Genomic DNA, 22,655 nt, shown 5'->3' with positions numbered 1-22,655 from the left:
GGGTCCTAAAAGAAATCAACCCTGACTGTTCCCTGGAAGGCCAGATACTGAAGCTGAAGCTCAAATACTTTGGCCACCAAATGAGAAGGGAGCACTCATTGGAGAAGACCCTGATGCTGGGAAAGATTGAAGGCCAAAGAAGAAGGGGACGGCAAAGGATGAGATGGTTAGACAGTGTTAACGATGCAATGAACATAAAATTAAGCAATCTCCAGAGCATGACGGAAGACAGGAGGGCCTGGTGTGATGTGGTCCATGGGGTCGCAAAGAGTCAGACTCAACTGTGCGACTGAATAACAACAAGAAGAACTATTTGAAAGTCAGAGGAAGTGATGTACAGTCATCACTGTACATCATGATGGTTGTCACACCCCCAACAGATGACGAACCAATAGCTCATGTGCAAGTAGGGATCCCAAGTCCCCCCGGGGGGTGGGGAAACCCCCACTCCAGAGGCCCGTTCTCTGGTGCCACTGGATCGGGCCCCAGGGGGAACTCCACCCCGGTGTGCATGTCACCCGGAAGTGACGCGGGCATGCCGGGGGCGGGGCCACGGCCATACAAAGGAAAACTTTATGGTTTTCCCTTGTATGGCCATGGCCCCACCCCCGGCGTGCCTGGCATCCTCCCGTCACTTCCGGATGACGTGCGTGTGCGCAAAAGACGCCGGCCGGGAGCCCCCCGCTCCAGGCGAAGATACACTTGGCAACCCTATGTGCAAGGAGAGCCAGTGTGCTTGCTTGTGCTCTCCCTCACTGCATGTTCAGTAAACTCACCAGACTGCTGTGACTGATCAGCTCTAACCCATCTTTTTGTTTTTAATGTAACTTGTAATGCTTGCAGAGAATTTAAAATCTCCAAGCAGATACAATTCCTTCTTGTGTTCAAGGAAAAAAGTAGTCCTTGTGGGTTGACTGCTTTAGGTCAGATATAAACTCGCATAGGGATAGGGCCATTGTAAGCTGTGTATCTGATCTGATCTCAGAATCAGAGCTGATCATTAAAATACCCACTTTCACTTTTACATTTATAATTATGGAACACATGTGGTAATACTGACCATGATACAAAGTATTGCAGTGAGAGTTCTGTAGCAAGTTGCTCCAATTCCAAATGTAAGCTGGTCTGTGCTTGCTGATAAGCCATTCCTGAAGCCAGGGAGAACTTCCATAACTGTCTAGTATGTAACATAGAAATGGCTGGAAACAAAAGAAACAGGGAAGTCCCAACATATGGGTAGAAGTATTTGGACACGGGTAAAGGATTCTTTGAACCCTGCCGGAGTCTAGGGTTGAAAGTGATGCATCCATGAGGATAAATGAGGTAACATGATAAAGTACATTGCAAAATATAAATGTAATATGAGAACCAGAATAATCTTGCTGATTAAGTAACACATAAGAATAGAGAGTAAACTGAACACAATCAAATTTTGCATGATCGTGTGAATAGTTAGCACATTTCCCTTGGGATAAGAAGTGACTGTGCACTTCCCCTCAATTATAGAAAATTGGTTAAAAATATGTTGAATGTTTTTATTATATTTACTCCTTCCCAGCTGAGTAAAAGTTAAGTCTAAATGATGTACATGTAAAAGATGATAATTACTTGAAAGGCATCGCAGAGGATGCAACTAATTTTATGCAAAAACACTACTACAATCAAAGGTAGTGCACATCATAGAAAAGATTTCAAATGACTCATCCAACAACTCAAAAATAACGAAGGGATTTGTTAAAGTGAAGCAAACTGCAAGGATCATAACAAAAGTGGGAGACGAGCAGAGGTGCAAATTAAAAGGCTAAGACAGAGCAGTTTATTGAGGCAGAACTGTTTGGCTGACAGATAAGGCAACATAAAATCAAATTTCCATGGAAGGCTGTTGGACTTAATGACAGGATTTAAAGCAGTCATAGATTTTAATGGAGAAAAGAAATAGAAAACCATGAAGTTGAAGAACAAAAATACTTAAATGGAAATCCAGACTGCTCAGAGGTAGAAAGCCTAGGCTGAAGGTTTTCAGGTAAATGGTTAGGGTTGCCAGCTCTGGGTTGGGAAACACCTGGAGATTTTGGGGGAGGAGCTTGGAGAGAACACAGTTTAGGGAGGGGAGGGACCTCAGCAGTGTGTGATAGCATAGAGTCCACCCTCCAAAGCAGCCCTTTTTTCCAGGGAAACTGATCTCTGTCACCTGGACATCAGATGTAATAGCAAGAGACCTCCTGGTGCTGTCTGGATGTTTGCAACTCTGTACATATTTTCAACTCTCTCTATATAATTTTCTTCATTTGTTTGTTTTCCATATTTATAGCCTGCCCTGCCCGCAAGCAGGCTCAAGGCAGGTAACAAGATAATAGCAATACAATAAGTACAATTAAAAATATTAAAAAACAATAGTAAACATTAAAATTGGTGCTCACAGCCCATGGACAGAAATTGGCTGGTTGCAAGAGGTTCTCTGGCCCGTTGGTGCAGATGGATAGCTATTGTTGTGGGAGACAGAAACCTCAGGGAGGCCATACATGGATGCCCGCTGCCTCAGCCAAAGGCCTGGTGGAACAGCTCTGTCTTACAGTCCCTGAGGAGCTGAAGAGGATCTTGCAGGGCTGTGATCTCAATGCGGAGCATGTTCCACCAGGAAGGGGTCATGGCAGAAGAAGCCCTGGCCCTAGTCGAGGCAAGACAGATGTCTTTCGGACCAGGGACCACCAGGAAACGTTGATTCATAGAATGTAGTGCTCTCCAGGACATATATGGGAAGAGGCGGTCTCTCCGTATTATACATTGTTCTTCTTGAAAGTAACAGGTTAACTGAACCATTGTCATTTGTGTTATTTTAGCATGTAGTATGATTTTTTAAAAATACATCAACTATCTATGCAGTGACTTAGTATCTTTGAGATGGGATTTCTGCATAATATAGTAAATAGAAATGTCCTTTTTCATCTACATCTTCTGAGATTCCATCCACACTTCCAAGGAACTACGCAGAACAAATTAAAAAGATTATAGAATATACATCACTCTCTTTAAAAAGCAGTAGGGATGTTGGTGCATGCTTTGTGGTGAAGCATCTTTAACTTTGTATGAAAGGAATCAGATTTTTAAGAAGAGCTATCACCATTACAAAAATCAATTCTGTTCAAACTTTTACCATTGACGATAGGGTTGCCAAGTACCTCCTGGAAACCGGCAGGTGGGGACTTACCAGCAGGAAAACTAGGCCTAGTCCTCCATTGCTGGTGATGTGGTGATGTCACTTCTGTCAGCACTGGAACTGATGTCATCATGTCACTGGTGACATGAAGACGCTCTGGTAGATGGGCAAAAACTATGGTTGAAATCATTTTTACCATAGAATTGTTGCCCAAATACCATAGTGTTATTGATAGGCTTGCCAAGTCCCCCCGGGGGGCGGGAAAACCTCCGCCCCAGAGGCACGTTCCCCGCCACCGGCGGATCGGGCCCTGAGGGGAACCCCACCCCAACGTGCACGTCACCCGGAAGTGACATGACGACGTGGGGCACGCTGGGGGCGGGGCCACAGTCATCCAAGGGAAAACTCTAACAAAGCTTTTAATATGTTTGCTTATAAAGCTTCAGAATATAACAACATGGTTAAGACATATTTACAGTTCTCAAAGAGCATGGAACTTACAACATGAACATCACTAGCTGTATTGTCAGAGGTTATTCTATTTGACAGTTACTCTCTCTCATCATTATTTAAGCTGCTAATGCTTGTATGTCCTGACCTGGAAAGCCCAGGTTAGCCTGATCTCACCAGATCTTAGAAGCTAAGAAGGGTCAGCCTTGGCTAGTATTTGGATGGGCGACCACCAAAGAACACCAGAATTGCTATGCAGAGGAAGGCAATTGCAAACCACCGCTGAATGTCTCTTGCCTTGAAAACCTTGCCATATGTCAGCTTTGATATGATGACAAAAAAATGTCCAGATATCCGTCTGGTACACATATAGATATGGCTGATACCTGGAATATGAACAGTTCAGTACATCCCTTCTTTTTTGATCCTGAATAACCCATCTCCAGCATTAAACCAACATAATTTTCATAGAAGCCAAACTGCCCAGAGAGCAACTTTTCTGTATAAACGGCATGCCATGACTTTATTTCAACTCCCCCCCTTCCCACCATGAAAGAACAAATGGTGGCAAAGATGGAAACAACTATTATCTGGCTGACCTGGAATTGCTGAGAAAAGATATACGTTTTACACAATGTTCAATGACAGTACCAGTAGGAGAAAATATCAGATTTTGTTATCATATTATTAATAGTTACATTTACTTTCCCGTGTGGGAGGTGACTCCTTTTTTTCTTGCTGCCACATTGTTGTACTTCCCCCCCCCCCCTTATTTTCTTCTCAGTGTTCTCCTAACCATTCACTACTAGTGCAAATGCAGATTACAGTAGGAAGTAATTTTGGGCTTGTAATAATAATGACTGTAGTATAATAGGCTAAGATGAGTTGTTGCCTCTTCTCCTCTGGATTCCATTGCTTATAATTATTAGTATTATATTTTTTCACCATTGTTAAAATTCCACAGTGTTTCACCCTTTCTATCACTTATTGATAGATTCATCTTCATGCAGGCTGACATGTTCTGGAATGTAGTCCCGTGAGCCTTCTAGCCTCACCTTTAATACAGTGATTTCTTTGGTCTTTCCTTCTTTCTTCTGGCCTGTTGTGTTACCAAAATGGGCCAGACATGTCAGGGCTGTAGCATGCAAAGCCATTCCCTTAGCACAGAGCAAACCCATGTGTTTGGGGTTCTTTAATATACTTGGGCTCTGAAGCCTGTGTACACCAAGGTCTAGATTCAGATAGGGTTGCCAGGTCCTGCCTTCTCCCCAGTGGAGGACTTTGGGGGGTATTCCTGGAGGGATAGGGGACATCCCCAACGTGAGGACATCACACAGGTGCCGGCTTGCAAGAACCATTTAAAGGGTACCTTCCCTTTAAATGTTTTTTGCAAGTGGGGGGGGGGGTGCCAGCTCACCACACGCCTAAATTCCAAGTGGCGAATTCACTGCTTGGAGTTCAGGCACACATGGCCCTCACTTGCAAAAAGCATTTAAAGGTTCCCTGTCCCTCCTGCAAGATTTAAAGGGCCCTCCACCATTTTGGCGGGCCATGTGCTTTCGCCAATCAGCTGGAGGGCCCTTTACAGGAGGGGAGGGACAGGGGTGACTGTGGTGGTCGCTGTGAGGTGTGGGGCTTGGGGTGGGGCTTCTCACTGGCCAGCTGGCTGGCGGTGGGCAGGAGCCTGCGACATTGGGGGATCCTCCACCCCCACCTGGGGACTGGCATCCCTAGGTTCAGATCAACACTGGGAAATATAAGGGGGGAAAGACTCTTAAACAGAAGGGGTTTTTATTTTGTAAACAGAAAAAGGGACTAAATTAATCAAGCAGAAAAATGGAATGACAATTACAGAAAGGAAAAAACAATGCAGTAAATGCCAAACAAAAACTTTCCCCTAGAAAACTGCCTGCCTACTGGGAAATAAAACTAAAAGGGGGAAAACAAGACATACAAGCCTGCTCCCAGATAGATGGGGAAGGTTGCTCTCAACGGTGACAAAGTGTCATTGGGGGAGGAAACTGACCAAGCAGGGGAACCAGACATGAAGACAGGTCTGTAGAACAGACAGGCGAGAGGCCTACAGAGAGGCTGGGGTAGCAGGATGTGTTCAAAGCTAGCTACAAAAATTGGGGATACAGGATAACTCTTATACCCTTTAACTGAGACTGAGGGGATCGGGTGTTCGCACCAGAATGTAGGAATAATAAAAATGTGATCTTTCAAAGGTAAGCCAGCATAAAAAGAAATCCTTTATCTATATGGTAGAGATGAGTTTTCTCCTTTTTCATGAGGTGTGTGTAAAGTGTTCCCTTGAGGAGATCTGGAATTTCGATATGGCTGGGTACTTGTTATGGTTGGGGAAGGCCAGGAATCTTCCTGTCTGGTTGTTTACTCTAGCCTGCTGTTTCCCCAGATCTCAGCCCCTGATGGTAGAGATCTCTATGCCCCTGGAGCCTCTGCTATTGTGTTTAACCATGAAGCAGCAAAATTAGACATCTCTTTCCAGGTTTGTCCAAGCCTATAGTTTTAGGCAACTACAAATGGCTTCTCTGTGGCTCAGCTTTGTGTCAGGACTTTCGTAGCCTAAAAGTTGGGCAGTAATTGAAGCATCCTGTAATTCCCAAGTCATGCTGCAGTTCTTTCAGTGAGACAAGCTGACCATATGAATGCCATTGAAATATCAGTCTCTTGGAATATCCTATTTTAAGGATGGCTATTCCCGTTCTTGTGCCAATTGAGATCATGGGGAAACACCTGATGGTTACTTTGTTCTCTTTTTTTCCCCCATAGCCTTTACATCTGGACTGTGACATCTGTGCCATTATTTCAAACTCAGGACAAATGGCAGCACAGAAAGTAGGATATGAGATCGATCAGTCATCATGTATATGGAGGATGAACAATGCTCCTACCAAGGGCTATGAAGAAGATGTTGGGAAGAGGACAACAGTCCGAGTTGTCTCCCATACCAGTGTTCCTCTTCTGCTTAAGAACCCTGAATATTTTTTCAGGGAAACCAACAGAACAATCTATGTCATCTGGGGACCTTTTCGAAACATGAGGAAAGATGGCAATGGTATTGTGTACAACATGTTGAAAAAGACAGTGGACAATTACCCTGGAGCCAAAATTTATGTGACCACAGAAAAGCGCATGAGTTACTGTGATGAAGTGTTTAAGAAGGAAACAGGGAAAGACAGGTAAGTCCTACATTTTGAAGCACAGATTGGCATATACATTTTCAAAGACTAAATTAAAGATCTTGCTGTGATATAGTTCTGTCCTTGCCAACTGCTATAAAGCCCCTTGACCAACTTTTAAAATGGATTATTGTATGTTTTGACTGCTGGGAGTACTTGGTGAGACATCAGCTAGGTATTCTTTACCCCAACCCTGTTTCCTTCTGTTCTTTTCGTTTTTGTTGGCCTGAGTACCAAATGACACTGGATGCTTACTTGAAGCATTTGCATAATTGTGTGCTGTTTTTCAGCTGAGTTTACTTTCGAGTTGACACTTTCCACAGAAGGGAGGAACATTACTTGTGCTCTTCTTTAAACAGCATTTTTCTAATTCTTCTGTTTCTAGATTAGATGATGAAAATATCGGGCAGTGCACCTTTGTGGTTTATATTTGGCCTGGATGTGGACTATCTATATTATGGATAACAGGCTATCACAATTGTGCTGGTCATGCAGAAGTGAAGATACAGCATAAAGACATCTGTAATTGACTGTTTATTAAAGGTTTTGCAAGTTTTCAAACATTACAAGATGATTCAGTAAGCATAAGAGACTGTCAACCCAACCTTAGCCAATTCAATCCATTTTTAATTTTTATGTTTGGATATGTATATCAATGTTTTAAAAACCTTATAAGATTTAAGCACTGGCAGATGGCTTTATCAACAACATAGTCCAATTTAGGAAACACTGCCTTGTACTACTACAGATGCATAATGTTTATATATCTCATAATGAACTAACTACTTTAGTAGGCTGTGTTTTCCCAGTTCTGTGGGGCAAACTGTGCATCCTGACCAAATGCATGTAACAAAACCTGAATACCATTTTTCTTTACAGAAAAGCAGCTCTGGAAAAAGGTGGGTTTTGAGTACAGTAATACTCACTACAATGCAATTGTGATAGCCTGCTATATGGAATATAGACTGTCCAGAGCCATGACGACTCACTGCCCTGTGTTTTCATCATCTGGTCTAGTACAGGAGAAGGAAGAGGCCTGCTTAACCATTTTCATGTTGACAAATTTTCTGCTTCAGATCTTCCCTAAATATGCATCTAGAACTTCAGGGAGGAAGATTTGAAGTGAGGTGTCCAGGAAAAAAGTACGTTCATCCACACTGCTTTCAAGATCAATTCAAGATCAGTCAGGAGAGAAAAAAATATGTTTGAACTGTTATATTATTTTCATGTATTGCATAGTTGGTCTCTGAGCTGAGATTGTGAAGCACAGTAGTTAGGTATAGGTAAAACTACCATGAAAAGATCTGGAGAGAAATGACGACGTTAAAGAAACGTATGGCCCCTTGAGTTACTCCACAAGACCCCAATTTAACCAGTGTCAGTCTGATCCTGCACCATCAAAATAGGGCTTTTTATGGGTGATTGGTCAGATTTTTCACTCTGTATGTTGCACCTTCTATTAGCAAAGTTACAGTTAAAGCTAAAGCATTGGTTCCAATCTTATTCTTGCATTGGCAACATTATGCCATTATGCAGTATCCTTCCATCCTGCTCAGCTTAGAGGGATTTTGTTTGTTTGTTTGTTTGTTTGTTTCAAGGTGCATTATACTAACACAATAGACTCTTCCATTGGCACACATCTTATGCTGACAGAATGTGAGCTGAGTGAGTGTCAAGATATACTCTACAAGGTCCCAGTTTATAGACTGGGATGTAAGGCTTAGTGAAGTAACCTGTAAGCATATCAAAGTGACAGGACTGGAGCCCAGTTCTTGGATCAGATTCCAAGATAGTATTGTCCGTGGATTATGTTGATTTGCTTGTCATGTTCCATATGTTATACATCCAACCTCCTTTCCATGGAGGGGTATGACAGTGAATGGGTCTTTGTTTCTGAGACAGTGGCTGAAATGTCAAAGAATAACCAAGTTCCATATGTGAGAAAAATGGTTGTGTGTGCCTTGCCAAATGGTTAGACATTTGTTCACTTTTTCAGTTTCTCTCTCATTTTGTTTCTTAAACCAAATGTTCTTCTACTTCCTAGGAGAAATAGGAAGGTTCACTTCCAATGTTTGTTTAGTCTTCTTTCCTTGTGCAAACCATGTTAGACAGAAACCAAATGGGTTCCTATTATAAAAAAAGTACAGTCCAAGTTTCAACTGTGTATATTTTAGGAGGTTCATTCCTAAAATATGAAGTGTGCATATGCTAATTATTGCCAATGTATGGTAATATCCTAACACATTTCTAGTCTGTCAAGCCTTTACCAAGTTTTCTGTGACACATCAATGTTAGATAATTTTGAGAAACTAAATATTCCCACCACAAGAAAATGCAGCACTGTTTTAGACAATGAATACTTAATGACCTTGATGCCAGAATTTGAAATTCATTTATTAATGTTATCTGGTGGAATGGTCAAAGCCAACCCCTGTTAAGAAGCTAACAGCCACCAGTATTTCAGGTTTCCAAACAGGTCATTTCTTTATCTTAGATAAGCACAAGTGTCTTCTGCTATGGGCTGTTAAATTAAGATGATCATGCTTGACACCATAACAGTATGAACGTGAAGGCAGGTTTGCTCCTTGTAGAGACCTTCATTAGTGAATATTTATGTGTCGAAGGCAATGTGAACTCTCCTCCCTTTTGAATAATTGTTGTGCATAAATAATAGATGTTGGCAGACACTCACACTTCCATACTAATGCCTTTTAGTTTGTACTATCTTGGAAGTACTCTAAAGCTGACAGCTTTTTTCAAGTACTTCATTAGCACTTCTCAGTGCTGTATTATGTACACAGAATCAGATGAAAGGAGAATTTAAACTATATTTGAAGGAATGTAGCCAGCAACCAAATGTAAAAGGACTTTTTTTCCCTTTTGAACATTTACCTGAATTTTGATGTTTAAAGACGTAATAGAAAATCATACAGCATCCTTTAATTAGTAATAGCTGGGGAAAAAGATCCTTGTGTCTCCATTAAAACAAAAGGATTCATCCTAGACTTGATAAAATTCACTGAGCAGCTCTAAATACGATTTAATTAGCTCTTACCAAAGCTGTTCCACCCTCAGGGATGAGTAAAATTAATGAAGGCTAGAAGCAAATAGATCAATGTTACCATATACCCTAGCCTTCTGTGAAGGTAATATGAAGGAGGGGAGTGGCTTAGTTCTAACGCTCATTTGGAAAACAATTTTTCCTAGGAAAAAAATGATGGGAAAAGTCATTTTCACAGAAGTGATGATAAAAATAGGCACTAAATAGTGTCGCTGTCTGCTAGGTCAGCCTAATTTGAGCCAGTCTGCAGACTCTATTGCTGTTTATCCTGCACATTTCAGACTATCAGCTCAGAGTGGCACACATTGTACAGTGCCTCAAGCACAAACTGATTGGCAGTCAGCTGTCAGAGGCCTGGCCAATGTCTTGGTTAAGGTGTTTCTATTCAATTATTACAGCAGCCACAGGGCCATTTTATTAAATTGCTTCCTTGTCAATGATGGCCACATGTGGTCCTAGTTGCTACTACTGGTGTTCAGTATGTTTCATTGTACATAAGTACTGTTTATCCAGACATTTTTGTAAAAAAGGTTTTCAGAAAAACAGTTGCTGAAGGACAACATTTTAAACAGGTCTTCTAAAATTCTCTAAAAACTGGGTTTACAAAATGTGATCACATACCAAGGATCCCTTACCTTTTGGGATTCTTCCATTAGCTACCATTTGACAAATTACAAGGGAAGGAGGAAGGATTTGTGAGTTTCATTAAGGATGAGCAGGTCTGTGCTTAATCTTACAAACATAGATTTTGTCAGTCCCTGGAAATAATTTTTGGTGTCCCATTGTGGCTAGTTGGGCCCATGAAGAATTGAGTCAAGTTCTCCAATTACTGTCTGGAAGTGTATGGATATGGATAACATGGAGGCAGTTGGGGCAAGTCAGTAACTAGTTCAGGTACTGTACTGCTAGGTCTCAAGTCTACAAGTTACAAGGATGCAGGCTCTACCAGGCAGCTCCAAGGTAGCAGACATTTGCTCTGAGAAGTGTCAGGGCTCAACTGATACTATTTTAAGCCCTATACCCACAGTCACAAGTGAGCAAGGCCTGTGCCCTCAGTCATGAGTATGCAGTGCTTAAATGAATTGTTCTCTCCCTTATACCTGTGTATTCTAAGCACATTAGCTTCAGATTTTCTTTTGTATAAGGCTCCACGTTCTGTATCTCCCCATTATCCCCTCAAGGGCTAATGTTACTTACTTAAGAATCCAAGTCTGTGACACCATGACTTCTGAGTCAGTGTTCAAAAAGAGACTTTTCATGTATTATCTTTTATCTGATTAGTGCCTGGTATCATCAAGGTCTCCCTACTGGAACAGCAGGTTTCCCAGTCTACTTCTGTCCTGTTCCTCTTGTGCATACATGTATCAATAGAAGTTGCAACACATTTGCTGACAATGCCCTTGTCATACAGGGTCCTTCATTGTGTATTTTTAACAATAAACAAAATAGGAGTTTTGGGGTGGACTAATTCAAATAAGAAAGATGGCGCAGTGGGTAAAGAATTAATCTACTCTTTCCAGCACCATAGTCTGAATGTAATCTTGAGATCTTTGTATTTTATAAGGGAGCAGCTCCTGATCTTAGAAACATTTGCAGATGTACCCCCCTCCCCCCCAAAAAAACCCCTCTCAACAAAGCACAGAAAATTTTTCTAGTTTAAAAGATATTTGGTATCTTTACTCCCAAGGCAATGAATTTCTTGTAAGCTTTAGATTGTGGAAGCCTCTGTGATGTGTTGCCAGATGGCTCAGCATATTAGGCTTTGAAAAGGAGTTTCATTTGAGGCAAAGAGATGTATCATGCTGCTCAGTGATTTCTAAGAACATTCAAAAATCTGAATGATTACTAAGCTGATATTTTGGTCAACTAAATCTATGTAAATTGGTTGTTACCATGACCACTCCATGACTGCTTGCACCAGGGTAACCTTTTTGTAGTCATTGGGGTTGCTGTTAGAGGTGAGTCTCAAATAGTTGTTACTTTGACGTTACCTACTTCTCACACCCTCTTCCTACTTCTCACACCTACTTCAGCAGATAATCTCTTCCCCCCCCCCATCCATTAAAGAAGAGCAGATCAGGAGGTGTCCTGCAGCCTCATTCATCAACATTTTTGTACTTCTAGAACTATGTGTTGGTCTCATTATTAGTCTTGTAGGAGCTTAGATCATGCCTCAACCATATGCAGGGGGTTGGACTAGATGACCTGCAAGGTCCCTTCCAACTCTAACATTCATTGATTCTATGATATGAAAGAAAAAGGTGCTGTGAAACAAATCCATTTTTGTGATTATGGGACATTTTTAGGTGTTGCAGACTGTGTCCAATTAACTAAAAAAGACCAAGACCACAATGACTGAGGATAAGCTAGTTCTAGAAGCTTACCACTGCAAATCTACACACACACACACACACACACACACACACAAATAAAAAGCTGATGGCTGATTTCTGCTGCTGGAGAAGGAAAAAATGGCTCAGACCGTGGAGACCTACTCATCTAGACTAGAGTGTTAGCCCAATGGAACTTTGTATTCATCAGCTATCCATGAAGGCACCACAAGAGTTATGAATATTTTCACAATCCCTCTTCATTTGGCTAACAGAGGTGGCCTCTGGAAGACTCATTGTCTCTGTTGGCTTGAATCTTTGTCAAGTATGTCAATAAAAAAACTTAGTCCAGTAGTATATAATTAGGTGTAGTAGTATATAATTTTTGTTCATGTGATTAATTACCATTCTTCTTTACTCCACCTCACTAATAACAACCAAGATAAGCTATAAGAGCTTTTATACATAATCCTTACAGAGAAAACTTTAAAACAGCAAGAGACCTTCTCACAGGCTGATTCGCCTCAGCACTCAGATCAGTTTCTTTAAACAACATAGATTAAAAGGTGCTTCAGTTCAGCTGCTCAGTGAACTGAATTATACAGAAGTACTGAAACTGTCATGCAGATGTAAACAATAGCACTGTAAATGTTAGTAGACTAATAAAATCTTCAATTATTATAGGTTATCTCCTAGCAGATGCAGGTTCCATCAGGAATGCTTGTGAAAATTACCTTGATGAAACCAAGAGTAAAGAATCTTTAGGAATAGAAAGAGAATGAATATTGCATTGCCCATGGCTGGTATTCATTTTTTTTCCTAATTCTTCAGCAAATGCAGAATAAAAATGTTTAGTACAAATGTGTAGTGTAGATGTATTAGTGCATTCTGCCTTTTCAAAGGAGAATATCGCTGTGTTTTATTAATACTCCTGGAGAAAACATTAGGAGTTTCCTGAAAACCATAGTCTCATATAAAATTTGTATTCCAGGTTAAATATTATTGGGGAAATATGTATATTTACGAGTATATTTAGTTTATAGTCTGTTACTCTCATGACTTCATAATGTGGCCAGGTTCCATTTTATAAATTGGAAACATCCCAAAACCTTTACTGTGAGCTATTCTATGGCCACTTCTGTTCTTTCTTTTTATAAACCAACTCCTTCAGAAAAGGTTAATGGTTTTGTCCATCTTAATTCATGGAGTGACTAATAGTTCTATTGTCAGTTAAGAGTTCTTTATTAGTGAAAAAACAAAGAGTCTAAAGCACAAAATGTTAATTAAATAAATAGATTTTTCATTATAAAACACTTAAGCCTCATCCTGGATCCTTCTTGGGTGCCAGCAGCTCACCTGATAGCAATTGTTTGGGGACTTTGTACTTTCTGCTGGGAGTCCAGAGTTAACTGATGAAGTACTCAGTCCAGGATTGGGTTAGATTTAATCCTTGTAGTTTATTATTAAGTGTGTTTAGGTTTTTTGTGAAGCTGTTCTAAATGGATATGAACATTTACTCAGACTTCCTGGGATCCCAGACCACCGCAGACTGTGACAGCAGCCATGAAATTAAAAGACGCCTGCTCCTTGGGTGGAAAGTGATGGCAAACCTAAACAGCATGATAAAAAGTAGAGACATCACCCTGCCAACAAAAGTCCGCATGGTCAAAGCAATGGTATTCCCAGTAGTCATGTATGGCTGCGAGAGTTGGACTATAACGAAGGCCGAGCGCCGAAGAATGGAGAAGACCCTGATGCTGGGAAAGATTGAAGGTCAAAGAGGACGGGGACGGCAAAGGATGAGATGGTTAGACAGTGTCATAGATGCAACGAACATGAAATTGAGCAAACTTCAGAGGACAACGGAAGACAGGAAGGCCTGGAGTGATCTGGTCCATGGGGTCACGAAGAGTCGGACTCGACTGTGTGACTGAACAACAAACTCAGGAATTTTACACAGTCCATGGGCAATATTTAAACAAACATGGCAATTAATCCTAACAGTGTTTTACCATTAAAACTACTGCCAAAGCTAGCTTTCATTGGTATATATAGTCCTAAATTAATTGCATGTGATTAAGAGCCAGTGTGGTTTAATGGTTAAACTCACAAGCTAGGACTTGAGAAACCCAGGTTCAAATCAAGACTCACTTGTGAATTTCATCGGGTAACCTTGGGCTAGTCACAGTCATTAATCTACCTGACAAGGTTCTTAGGAGAATAAAATTGAAGCAGAGAGAACTATGAATGCCACTTTGTCCTTGGAGAACAAAGTTTGGGGCAGAGAAGTAAAAATGTAGATTGATAGATGTTCATTTTGATCAATCTAAAACAAATCACATTCTCATTCTTTAGGACTTGCCTTTGCTTGATTTTATTGAGAACTGAACACCCTGCTGCCTCTGAGACGTAAATCTGAGTCTACTCAAAAATGGTCTTTGTCCTTGGATATTCAGATTCTTTCTAACCATGGCAGCCATTTCTCCTGTTCATCTCACAAATATCCTTTTCCATGGATATCGCTTCCTCTCCCAGCCAAATCTGGAATTCATAGCCCAAACTCAGATCGCTCTACCTACATACAGTTCTATTTTTTAAAAAAATAAAATTGCTCCCATTTCTGTAAATAAATGAATGAAAGTGGGGGAAAAACAGCTTTAAGACATAGAACTGTAGAGCCAAGAATTAATTCAGCCTGTGAGCACTTGAAAGTCAAGACTCAAGAGTCTCTAATAAGCATTAGCAGACATAAAGGTAAAGGTTCCCTTGCTTGAAAGCCAGTCGAGTCTGACTCTAGGGTTGCGCTGCTCATCTCCGTTTCAAAGCCGAAGAGCCAGCACTGTCTGCAGACCGTTCCGTGGTCACATGGCCGGCATGACTAAACACCAAGGCGCATGGAACTCCGTTACCTTCCCACCGAAGTGGTACCTATTTATCTACTTGCAATTTCTTGCTTTCGAACTGCTAGGTTGGCAGGAATTTGCAGACATACCATATTAATAAAACCTATGAACTTTCAGCTTAGTTCACATATAAGTAAAGAGTAGAGAGATGTAAGTGCATAATGCCAGAAATAACTATTAAAGTGTGGGATTGGTAGAAAAAGCCATCTTATTTATATGTTTGCCTTATAAGGAAATAACTGGTTTCCCGCTCAAATGCTTGGTGTATAAGGAAAGTATGTACTGCAGCTGGACAGGAATGATTGAGAGATACAATATTATATAAAGGCAGTGCCTCCCTCAGACAGTGGACTGCTTGGCTGTTTGTGCTGAATTTCCCATTTTATTTGAATTCCCGTTACTGAGAAGAAACCTTGCCTGTTGTGTCATATTGGGATGGGGACACCAGAACAGAACCCCTTGTATTGCAAAAATAAGTCACTTTATTAAGGTTAGAGCTGCACTAAGTGTTCACGTGTATAGATTTTTGGGATGGAAGCAGTAGTCTCTTTGTGGTTGGGCAAGCAATATTTCCCTAAAAACTCTTAATTATGCAAATGTTCACCAAGCTTTTCAGCTTCGAGTATCTGTTGCTGCTTCAGCAATATTTTATTTTCCTTTTTAAGGGTTCTTTCTGTTCCTATAATGATCTCAGCCAATCAAGGATGACATGTGGAATGTGATAACACAGTGATGCTATTTGAATTTGGCAATGTAGGCTAAACTCAGTTCTAAAATGGCAAATGTTGGAGGGGAGGGAAGGGAATATTGGAGCTGTTGATCTCACAACAGCCAGACCTGGCTATTTATAGGAGTGCATGTATGCAGTTATAGCAATGGCTTGGTATCTACAGGCTGGTCTGGATCTTGTTCTGCATCTTTCAAAGCCTTATGGTGGATCTAAGTCTCCAGATGGCTTGTGATCCACAGAGAGGCCTCAGACAGCTAGCGGTGCATTTGACCATCTGGTCTGTGCTTCTGCCTAGGCTGTCTTCCTTGTTCTCAGGATCCTGGGAGTGACAGCAAAGTCCTTGGCTGGTTGCTCTCCTTCATAGGTTCCTCAGCAATCCCAGGTTCTGGTGGTGGCTCCTGTTTCTGAGCTTTGTTGGCTTCTGGTTGGTAGCCACAGCTGGCTGCAAGTTCCCTGACAACCCCTGGGGATCAGAATGCCCAAGTACCTCAGGAACTATCATCACTTTGTCCACCATGGGATCTACCACCATGTTTTCTTCATCCTCTGATAAGGGATCGTCAGGCCCAGTCCTGACAACTACAGTTTCAGTGTTTAGAGGACTGATGGGTATGATAAATAGCTATGGCTAAGATAGCAGGATGTGTTGCTTGTGTAGGAGCTGTAATAGGTGCACATGTACAGGTCGTTGTGCTAATTAAATGTAAATTTGTACCCCTAGTTGAATGAATGTGTGATATATATATCATGTATTGCATATTTTCTTTCATTTTGAAGAAGAAAAAGGTTTTGTACCAAGTATCTTCTAAAGCATCTCTTCATGCTTCCAACCAGGGGTCATTTCATAGAAAAAGAGGTGCAGGAGCTCATTAGCATAACTCATTTGCATATGCCACACCCCCTGACATCACCGGAAGTGTGTCAGAAGGTAACACCCACCGCTCAGGCTCTACTGGACTGTTTTGGATTGATAGCTATGGGGGGGGGGGACACATGCAGATCTGTCCTCGCAGAGGAGGGAGAGCTTGTACCTGAATAAAACTTGGCCTTAAAGGTGCCACTGGACTGTTTTTATGGGAGGGCTCTGCAACTTACCTGGCTGCTTCTTGCTCTGACTGAGGGCTGCTGGGAGCAGGGGGCGGGGCTTGTTGCATGTGCCCGCCCCCTGGGCTCCTTACTGCCAGAGCTCCGCTCCTGTGCACTCCTGCAGGAAATGACCCCTGCTTCCAACCAAATGTTTTGGTGTATGGCTATCTGGAGTATCTTAAAGTTCAGTATTAGCAAGCTATGGAGGACTTGTAGTACACAAATGAACTTCTATGCGAGTCCAAAAACTGCAGCAGTGTTAGGAATCCTACCACATTTTTGTCTCAGCCTTCTACTAGGGAGGACAGGGTTGTGTGTGTTACATTCTCCCTCCCCTGCTCCTTTTATACTCATAATGTAACATACTAATCAGGATTTTTTAAAAGTTGGTCATACATGTTTTCAGCCATAGTTGTATGGAATGAATTATTTGAAGAAGTAATGGTGAATAACGATGAAAAGAATTGGCAAGGAATATTCAGTCCACACAACTGATGTAAATATGGAAATTACAAATGTTTTTAATCCTTAATTTTTATTTGACCAAAATAAACCAGATCAAGCTCATATTCATCCTGGTGTTGTTAATCATTCCTCTGCCTATTTTAGGATTGTATTTGTACCATTTTAAAATGTGGTTTAGCGCATTAATTCACATCCTCTCTTGTGTCCATAGTATTGACACTTACATCATGGCCATGGTTAATACAGAAGCATTAATAATTTGGCCTCTGTGGGTGGGTGGATTATTATAGGAGGCTTTAGAAATAATTGCCCACTAATGTGAAAAGTAGAAATATGTACAGTATTATATTGCTCATAATGTAATCATTAAAATAACAATTATGTGATAATGAAAGGACTCATTATGCTTTAGTTTATCTTTACATAATGTTAATAGCTAACGAAAACTGAAAAGATTACATCTAATTAAATTGAACAACATTACCAAAGCTCCTTGGTAGAAAGGCGATCTTTTGCATAGAATAGTGCCTTCACAAGGAGTGTCACTCAAGTCCATTTTTTAGGTATTCAGAAATGCAACCATTTTGTAATCAACTGTAACTGATTCTTTTCCATTAAATGAATTGGAAATGCATTCACTCAGGACAAATCCATTAAATGCACATGAAATTATGTTGATGTGAAGTCCCTGAATAAATGAGAAATAGAAAATTACACAATAATTTGTGTGATTATTATTATGGCCTGTCATTCCAAAACTGCTGCTAAGACCTAGTGTTGATTGCCCAATAGTTCTTCAGAGGTCAGATGGTGCCAGTAAGAGGACATTAGCTCATGGCTCATTTAGATGTCTAGGATAAGGATTCTCGTAGTGCACTCTGATGCAGAGTTACTCCAGTCTAAGCCTATTGATTTCAGTGTTTCTAATGTTATGCCAGTCTAAACCTGTTAATTTCTGTGGATTTATACTGAAAACATTCTGCATAGGATAACACTAAGGATGTGCATTACAAAAATTCCTGAGCTGTATATGGAAATCACTGTTTTGGGTTGCTAGCTCAATTTTCCAGAACAGTAACACAAATCCAGGGTTCTTAGGTGTTACAGCCTCCCCCCTCCACAAACAATCCATGTTTTGATTGCTTTTGTCTCTGGGTGCTGCTTGCTGGCTACAGCATACGCTTGTGCTTTACTTTGATTATAGTGATTTCCCAAACAATGGTACTATCAGATCCTTGCAAGGGAGGAGTACAGAACATTTTCAGCCAATCACCTTTGGAGATCAACCACAGAGAGCTGCAGTTCTCTTCCCTCCTTTGTGGGGGTTGCACCTTTTGTTCTTTGTAAGTACTGTCTGAGAAAATAGAAGGCATGGAGCATCTTGTTCAGGGACAAGTCAAATTTGACCCCTTGATCAAATTTGCTTGAAACCTGGATGTTCTTTAGTGGACAGGAAGCATTCACTCTGCTGCAATTTTAGTGTCATTTGGTTGAAAAACAGAAACTCTACCCCTCTTCATAAAAAATCTCCCATAGGGAAAAATGGCAGACCAACAGTAAGAACACATCTGTTAAGCTGTTGTTAAGCCACTTTTCCAACAACCATGTATCCTTGGTCTTTTATCTCTTACTTGAGTTTCTTTACCATTATGTCAACTCAAATACATATCTAATATTTCTGCACCTCAAAAGTTCCCTTGTTTCATCTGCATATGAACTTACACTTGGTGTAAGGTACATCTTGGTCTTGGTAAGAGTCTTGGTAAGGTACACCTGGTAGATTGTATACTGCATACAGACAAGAATTGCATTAAACCATGTCATTTATAGTGGAGTTCCATTGAAGACTTAGAAGGCTATAACTCAACTTAGGACTGCACTTTTAGAGTGTGTATTTGCCATCCAATAAGCGATTCATAATTTTAAAAGTTATGGATTGATTTGGAAAATGATTAACCTACAAGCATCCCTGAAAGGCATTCCCAGGCAAAATCAGAATGCAGCTGTGACTGAAAGTAGTATTATTTCCAATCTATGTTTGATAAGGTACATGGCTAGATGGGAACAGTCTAACGGACAGAGGAGATGGCAGGGGTCAAGCATGGCTTCTGACCAGCCCTTATTAAAGAAAACACAAAAGATTGCCAAGCAGAGAACTGATTCTTTCTGATGACACTGTCAAGCACTGTAACAAGATTTGAAACCAAAGACATTGAAAACACCTAACAGCTCATTGTCCTCTGGCTCTTTCAAACTTTTGCTAGCTCCTAAGAAATTTAATTTTTTCCCAGTCTTGAATAGACCTAAAATAAGCTGGAGCCCAGATTTTTAGAGATTTCTTGCTAAAATTACCAGTCATGGCAAAGACCTAGTACCAGCCCGAGGCTGTCAAGAATCAGTCATAATCACCCTGAACTGGGTAGCCCAGTCATAATCTGTGGTTTCTAAACTTACTAAAAGAGGTTGGCCATCACTTGTGTGTGAATTCAGCTACAGCAATCTTCAAATCATATGTTTATACAATATGCATATTTTGATTTTTAGCTCATTCTAAACCAAGGGTTCTTTTTCATGCCTTTTTGTTTGGGACACTCCATGGGAACAGCAGGCTGAAGTCTACACATTCAGAAATGGATTTTGTTCTGACAGCAAATTAAACATTTTATGTTTTGATGCTCCACTGTTTTCTTTTGTTTTAAAAACTCATCCCAGCCTACTAAAATACTTTGGCCTTTGCCCTGATGAGAAAACAAATAGGTTTGTTGGGGGGAGGGTTAACTGGAAACCAAAAAGGCTGTACTATGTGCCTTTCTTATCAGCTTTGACTTTGAAAAGATTTTTAGGGTGTCTCTTTTTCTAGATACCTTTTGCTTGTTTCATACCTTTAAAACTCACCTTTCCCCCTGATTTTAGGTCCATGAGTGGGCTAACATAACAGAGCATAACAGCTGGGAGTCAGTCTAAACTTAAAAACTACAACAACAAAACACTCCAGTATCAATGCCAGTTCTAGTCTATAGGGGAGAATGTGCATCCATTCAGAACACACAGAAACCATCATCAGCATTTCTGTTTTAACTGGACTGAGTTTAAGCTTATTTATGCGTATTACTAATTTTGATTACGGATTTTAATGAGTTTAATTTAGTTTATTTATAGATTGCCTTTCAAATAAATGACTCGAAGGCAATTTAGAACAGAATAACATATAATAAGAGTAAACAAAAAGCAGCAGAATGCAAGAAAAAATCAGTTAAAATACAAGAAAAAACCAATAAACATGTGTTTCCTACCAGACACTTGCTAAACTCTTTTTTCTTGCCTGGATAAGATGAAAAGGAGAAACAGAGCTGGGGAACATCACTGTATTGATGACACATCATCCTAAATCTCTTTAGGACACAAATTCAGACTTCTTAGAATCCCACAAGATTTGTCTCATGGAGGACAACAGTCTCATAGCAGTATCTGACATCTACCTGTGGTGTGGCAGAAAAACCACTGTAATGCAGTGCTCTCAATGTCCAACCCACTGAATGCTTCAGAAGGCTATGGTGTTAGTATCCAAGACCTCTGAAGTATTCATACTTTGTACCAGATTAAGCATTTCCAAAATCCAAAGAATGTTAGGGATAGCAAATCTTGATGTTCTTTCATCACTAAAGGTGGTTGTTGCTTAGTACATATCACCTTGAGACTGAACTACTATAATGCTCTCTACATCGGGCTGCCCTTGTAACAAATTCAGAAGCTACAGCTGGTGCAAAATGCGGCAGCCAGGCTATTAATGGTAGGGTTGCCAAGTGTAAATTCCTCCGGAGCGGGGGACTCCTGTCCGGCGTCTGAATTTTTCCCTCGGACAACCGTGGCCCCGCCCCCAGCATGCCCGGCGTGGTTGCATCACTTCCGGGTGACGCACACGTCGGGGTGGGGTTCCCCCCAGGGCCCAATCCGCCAGTGGCGGGGAACAGGCCTCTGGGGCGGGGTTTCTCTGCCCCCCGGGGGGACTTGGCAAGCCTAGTTAATGGGTCTCCCATTGCAGGAGCATATCCAGCCTGTGCTGAAGGCATTGCACTGGCTGCCGATAGCATACCAGATTCGCTTCAAGGTGCTGGTTTTGGCCCTTAAGCCCTATATGGTCTGAGACCTGCTTACCTGAGGGACCGCCTTTCCCCACATGATCCCCAGAGAGCACTGAGGTCAGGGTCTCAAAATCGTTTGGCCCTCCCTGGACCGAAAGACGCCAGACTGGCCTCTTCTAAGGCCAGGGCCTTCTCAGTAGCGGCTCCATACTGGTGGAATGAGCTCCCAGAAAACATCAGGGCCCTGAGGGACCTTTTATAGTTCTGCAGGGCTTGCAAAATGGAGCTCTTCCACCAGGCCTTTGATTAGGAGCCGCTACCAACAACAACTGAACTGTGGTAAGGCCCTCTATGCCATCACTAACAGCCTGTAATATACTGGATACTGACTCTGGCCTTACTCCCTTGTCACCATCTTACCACGGCCTGTTGGGATCACTATGAAATTTTATACTGCCACCAGCACTTTAATTGTTTGTACAGGCGTTTTATTATGTTTATCATCTGTGTTTTAATGCATTTTAACTTTTTAATGCAAGTTGCCCTGAGCCTACCTGGCAGGGAAGGCAGGATATAAATAAAATTAAATAAATTAATACATATTAGACTAAATTAACAGTAAATAATGAACAGTGTATTAGTCAGTTATGTGCACTATAGCCAATAATATTATAATGACACTGCCCTGGTAACATCTCCCTGTGGTTATCATGATTATTGTGTACTGTAACTATCAAGTACAACATTGATCCTTTTAAAAATTAATGTAGCATAAATGAATAGGCTTTATAGCAGCCTGATATTTTGCTGTTATTTGGAAAGGGAAAGAATAATTACTTAGATTTCCTAAGGACCGAAAAATAATTCTTTGCTGGTGTCCCCCCCCCTTACCATTGCACTAGAGAATAATCTCTAAGTGTCACAGTAGATAACACATCTGGATCCTGATGCTTCCTCTTTTTCAGATGCACTCAAAGCATCCATGGTATTCAACTAGAGGAAGAACATTTGACTAAACAATTTCTCTCTCTTTCCATCTCCCTCCTTCCATCAATATGCTGTTTTCTAGAGCACATTGTCCAAAATTATTAAGAACACTGAATTACTAGTGTCCTGGCCCTCAAAACACAAAAGCAGTGACTTCTGTGGTACCTTGTTCATGTGTATATGCATTAGGCCAGGTAGATG

At 41.0% G+C, this 22,655-nt stretch overlaps 1 protein-coding gene across 1 annotated transcript in view; it reads left to right on the top strand.

Annotated features, from left to right (window-relative positions):
• Positions 1-22,655, top strand: part of ST6GALNAC3 (ST6 (alpha-N-acetyl-neuraminyl-2,3-beta-galactosyl-1,3)-N-acetylgalactosaminide alpha-2,6-sialyltransferase 3) — a 271,862-nt gene that overhangs the window by 70,495 nt on the left and 178,712 nt on the right. The window contains exon 3 of the mRNA XM_015414235.1: positions 6,401-6,810. Within this exon, the coding sequence (XP_015269721.1) occupies positions 6,401-6,810 (410 nt within the window). The remainder of the gene's footprint in view (positions 1-6,400; positions 6,811-22,655) is intronic.

This window comes from Gekko japonicus, unplaced genomic scaffold (genome assembly GCF_001447785.1).
Source record: "Gekko japonicus isolate JY-2015 unplaced genomic scaffold, Gekko_japonicus_V1.1 scaffold30, whole genome shotgun sequence".
NCBI classification, from domain to species: Eukaryota; Metazoa; Chordata; class Lepidosauria; order Squamata; family Gekkonidae; genus Gekko; species Gekko japonicus.
Note: the sequence above shows the minus strand (reverse complement) of the source record. Positions and strands in the feature narration are given on the sequence as shown.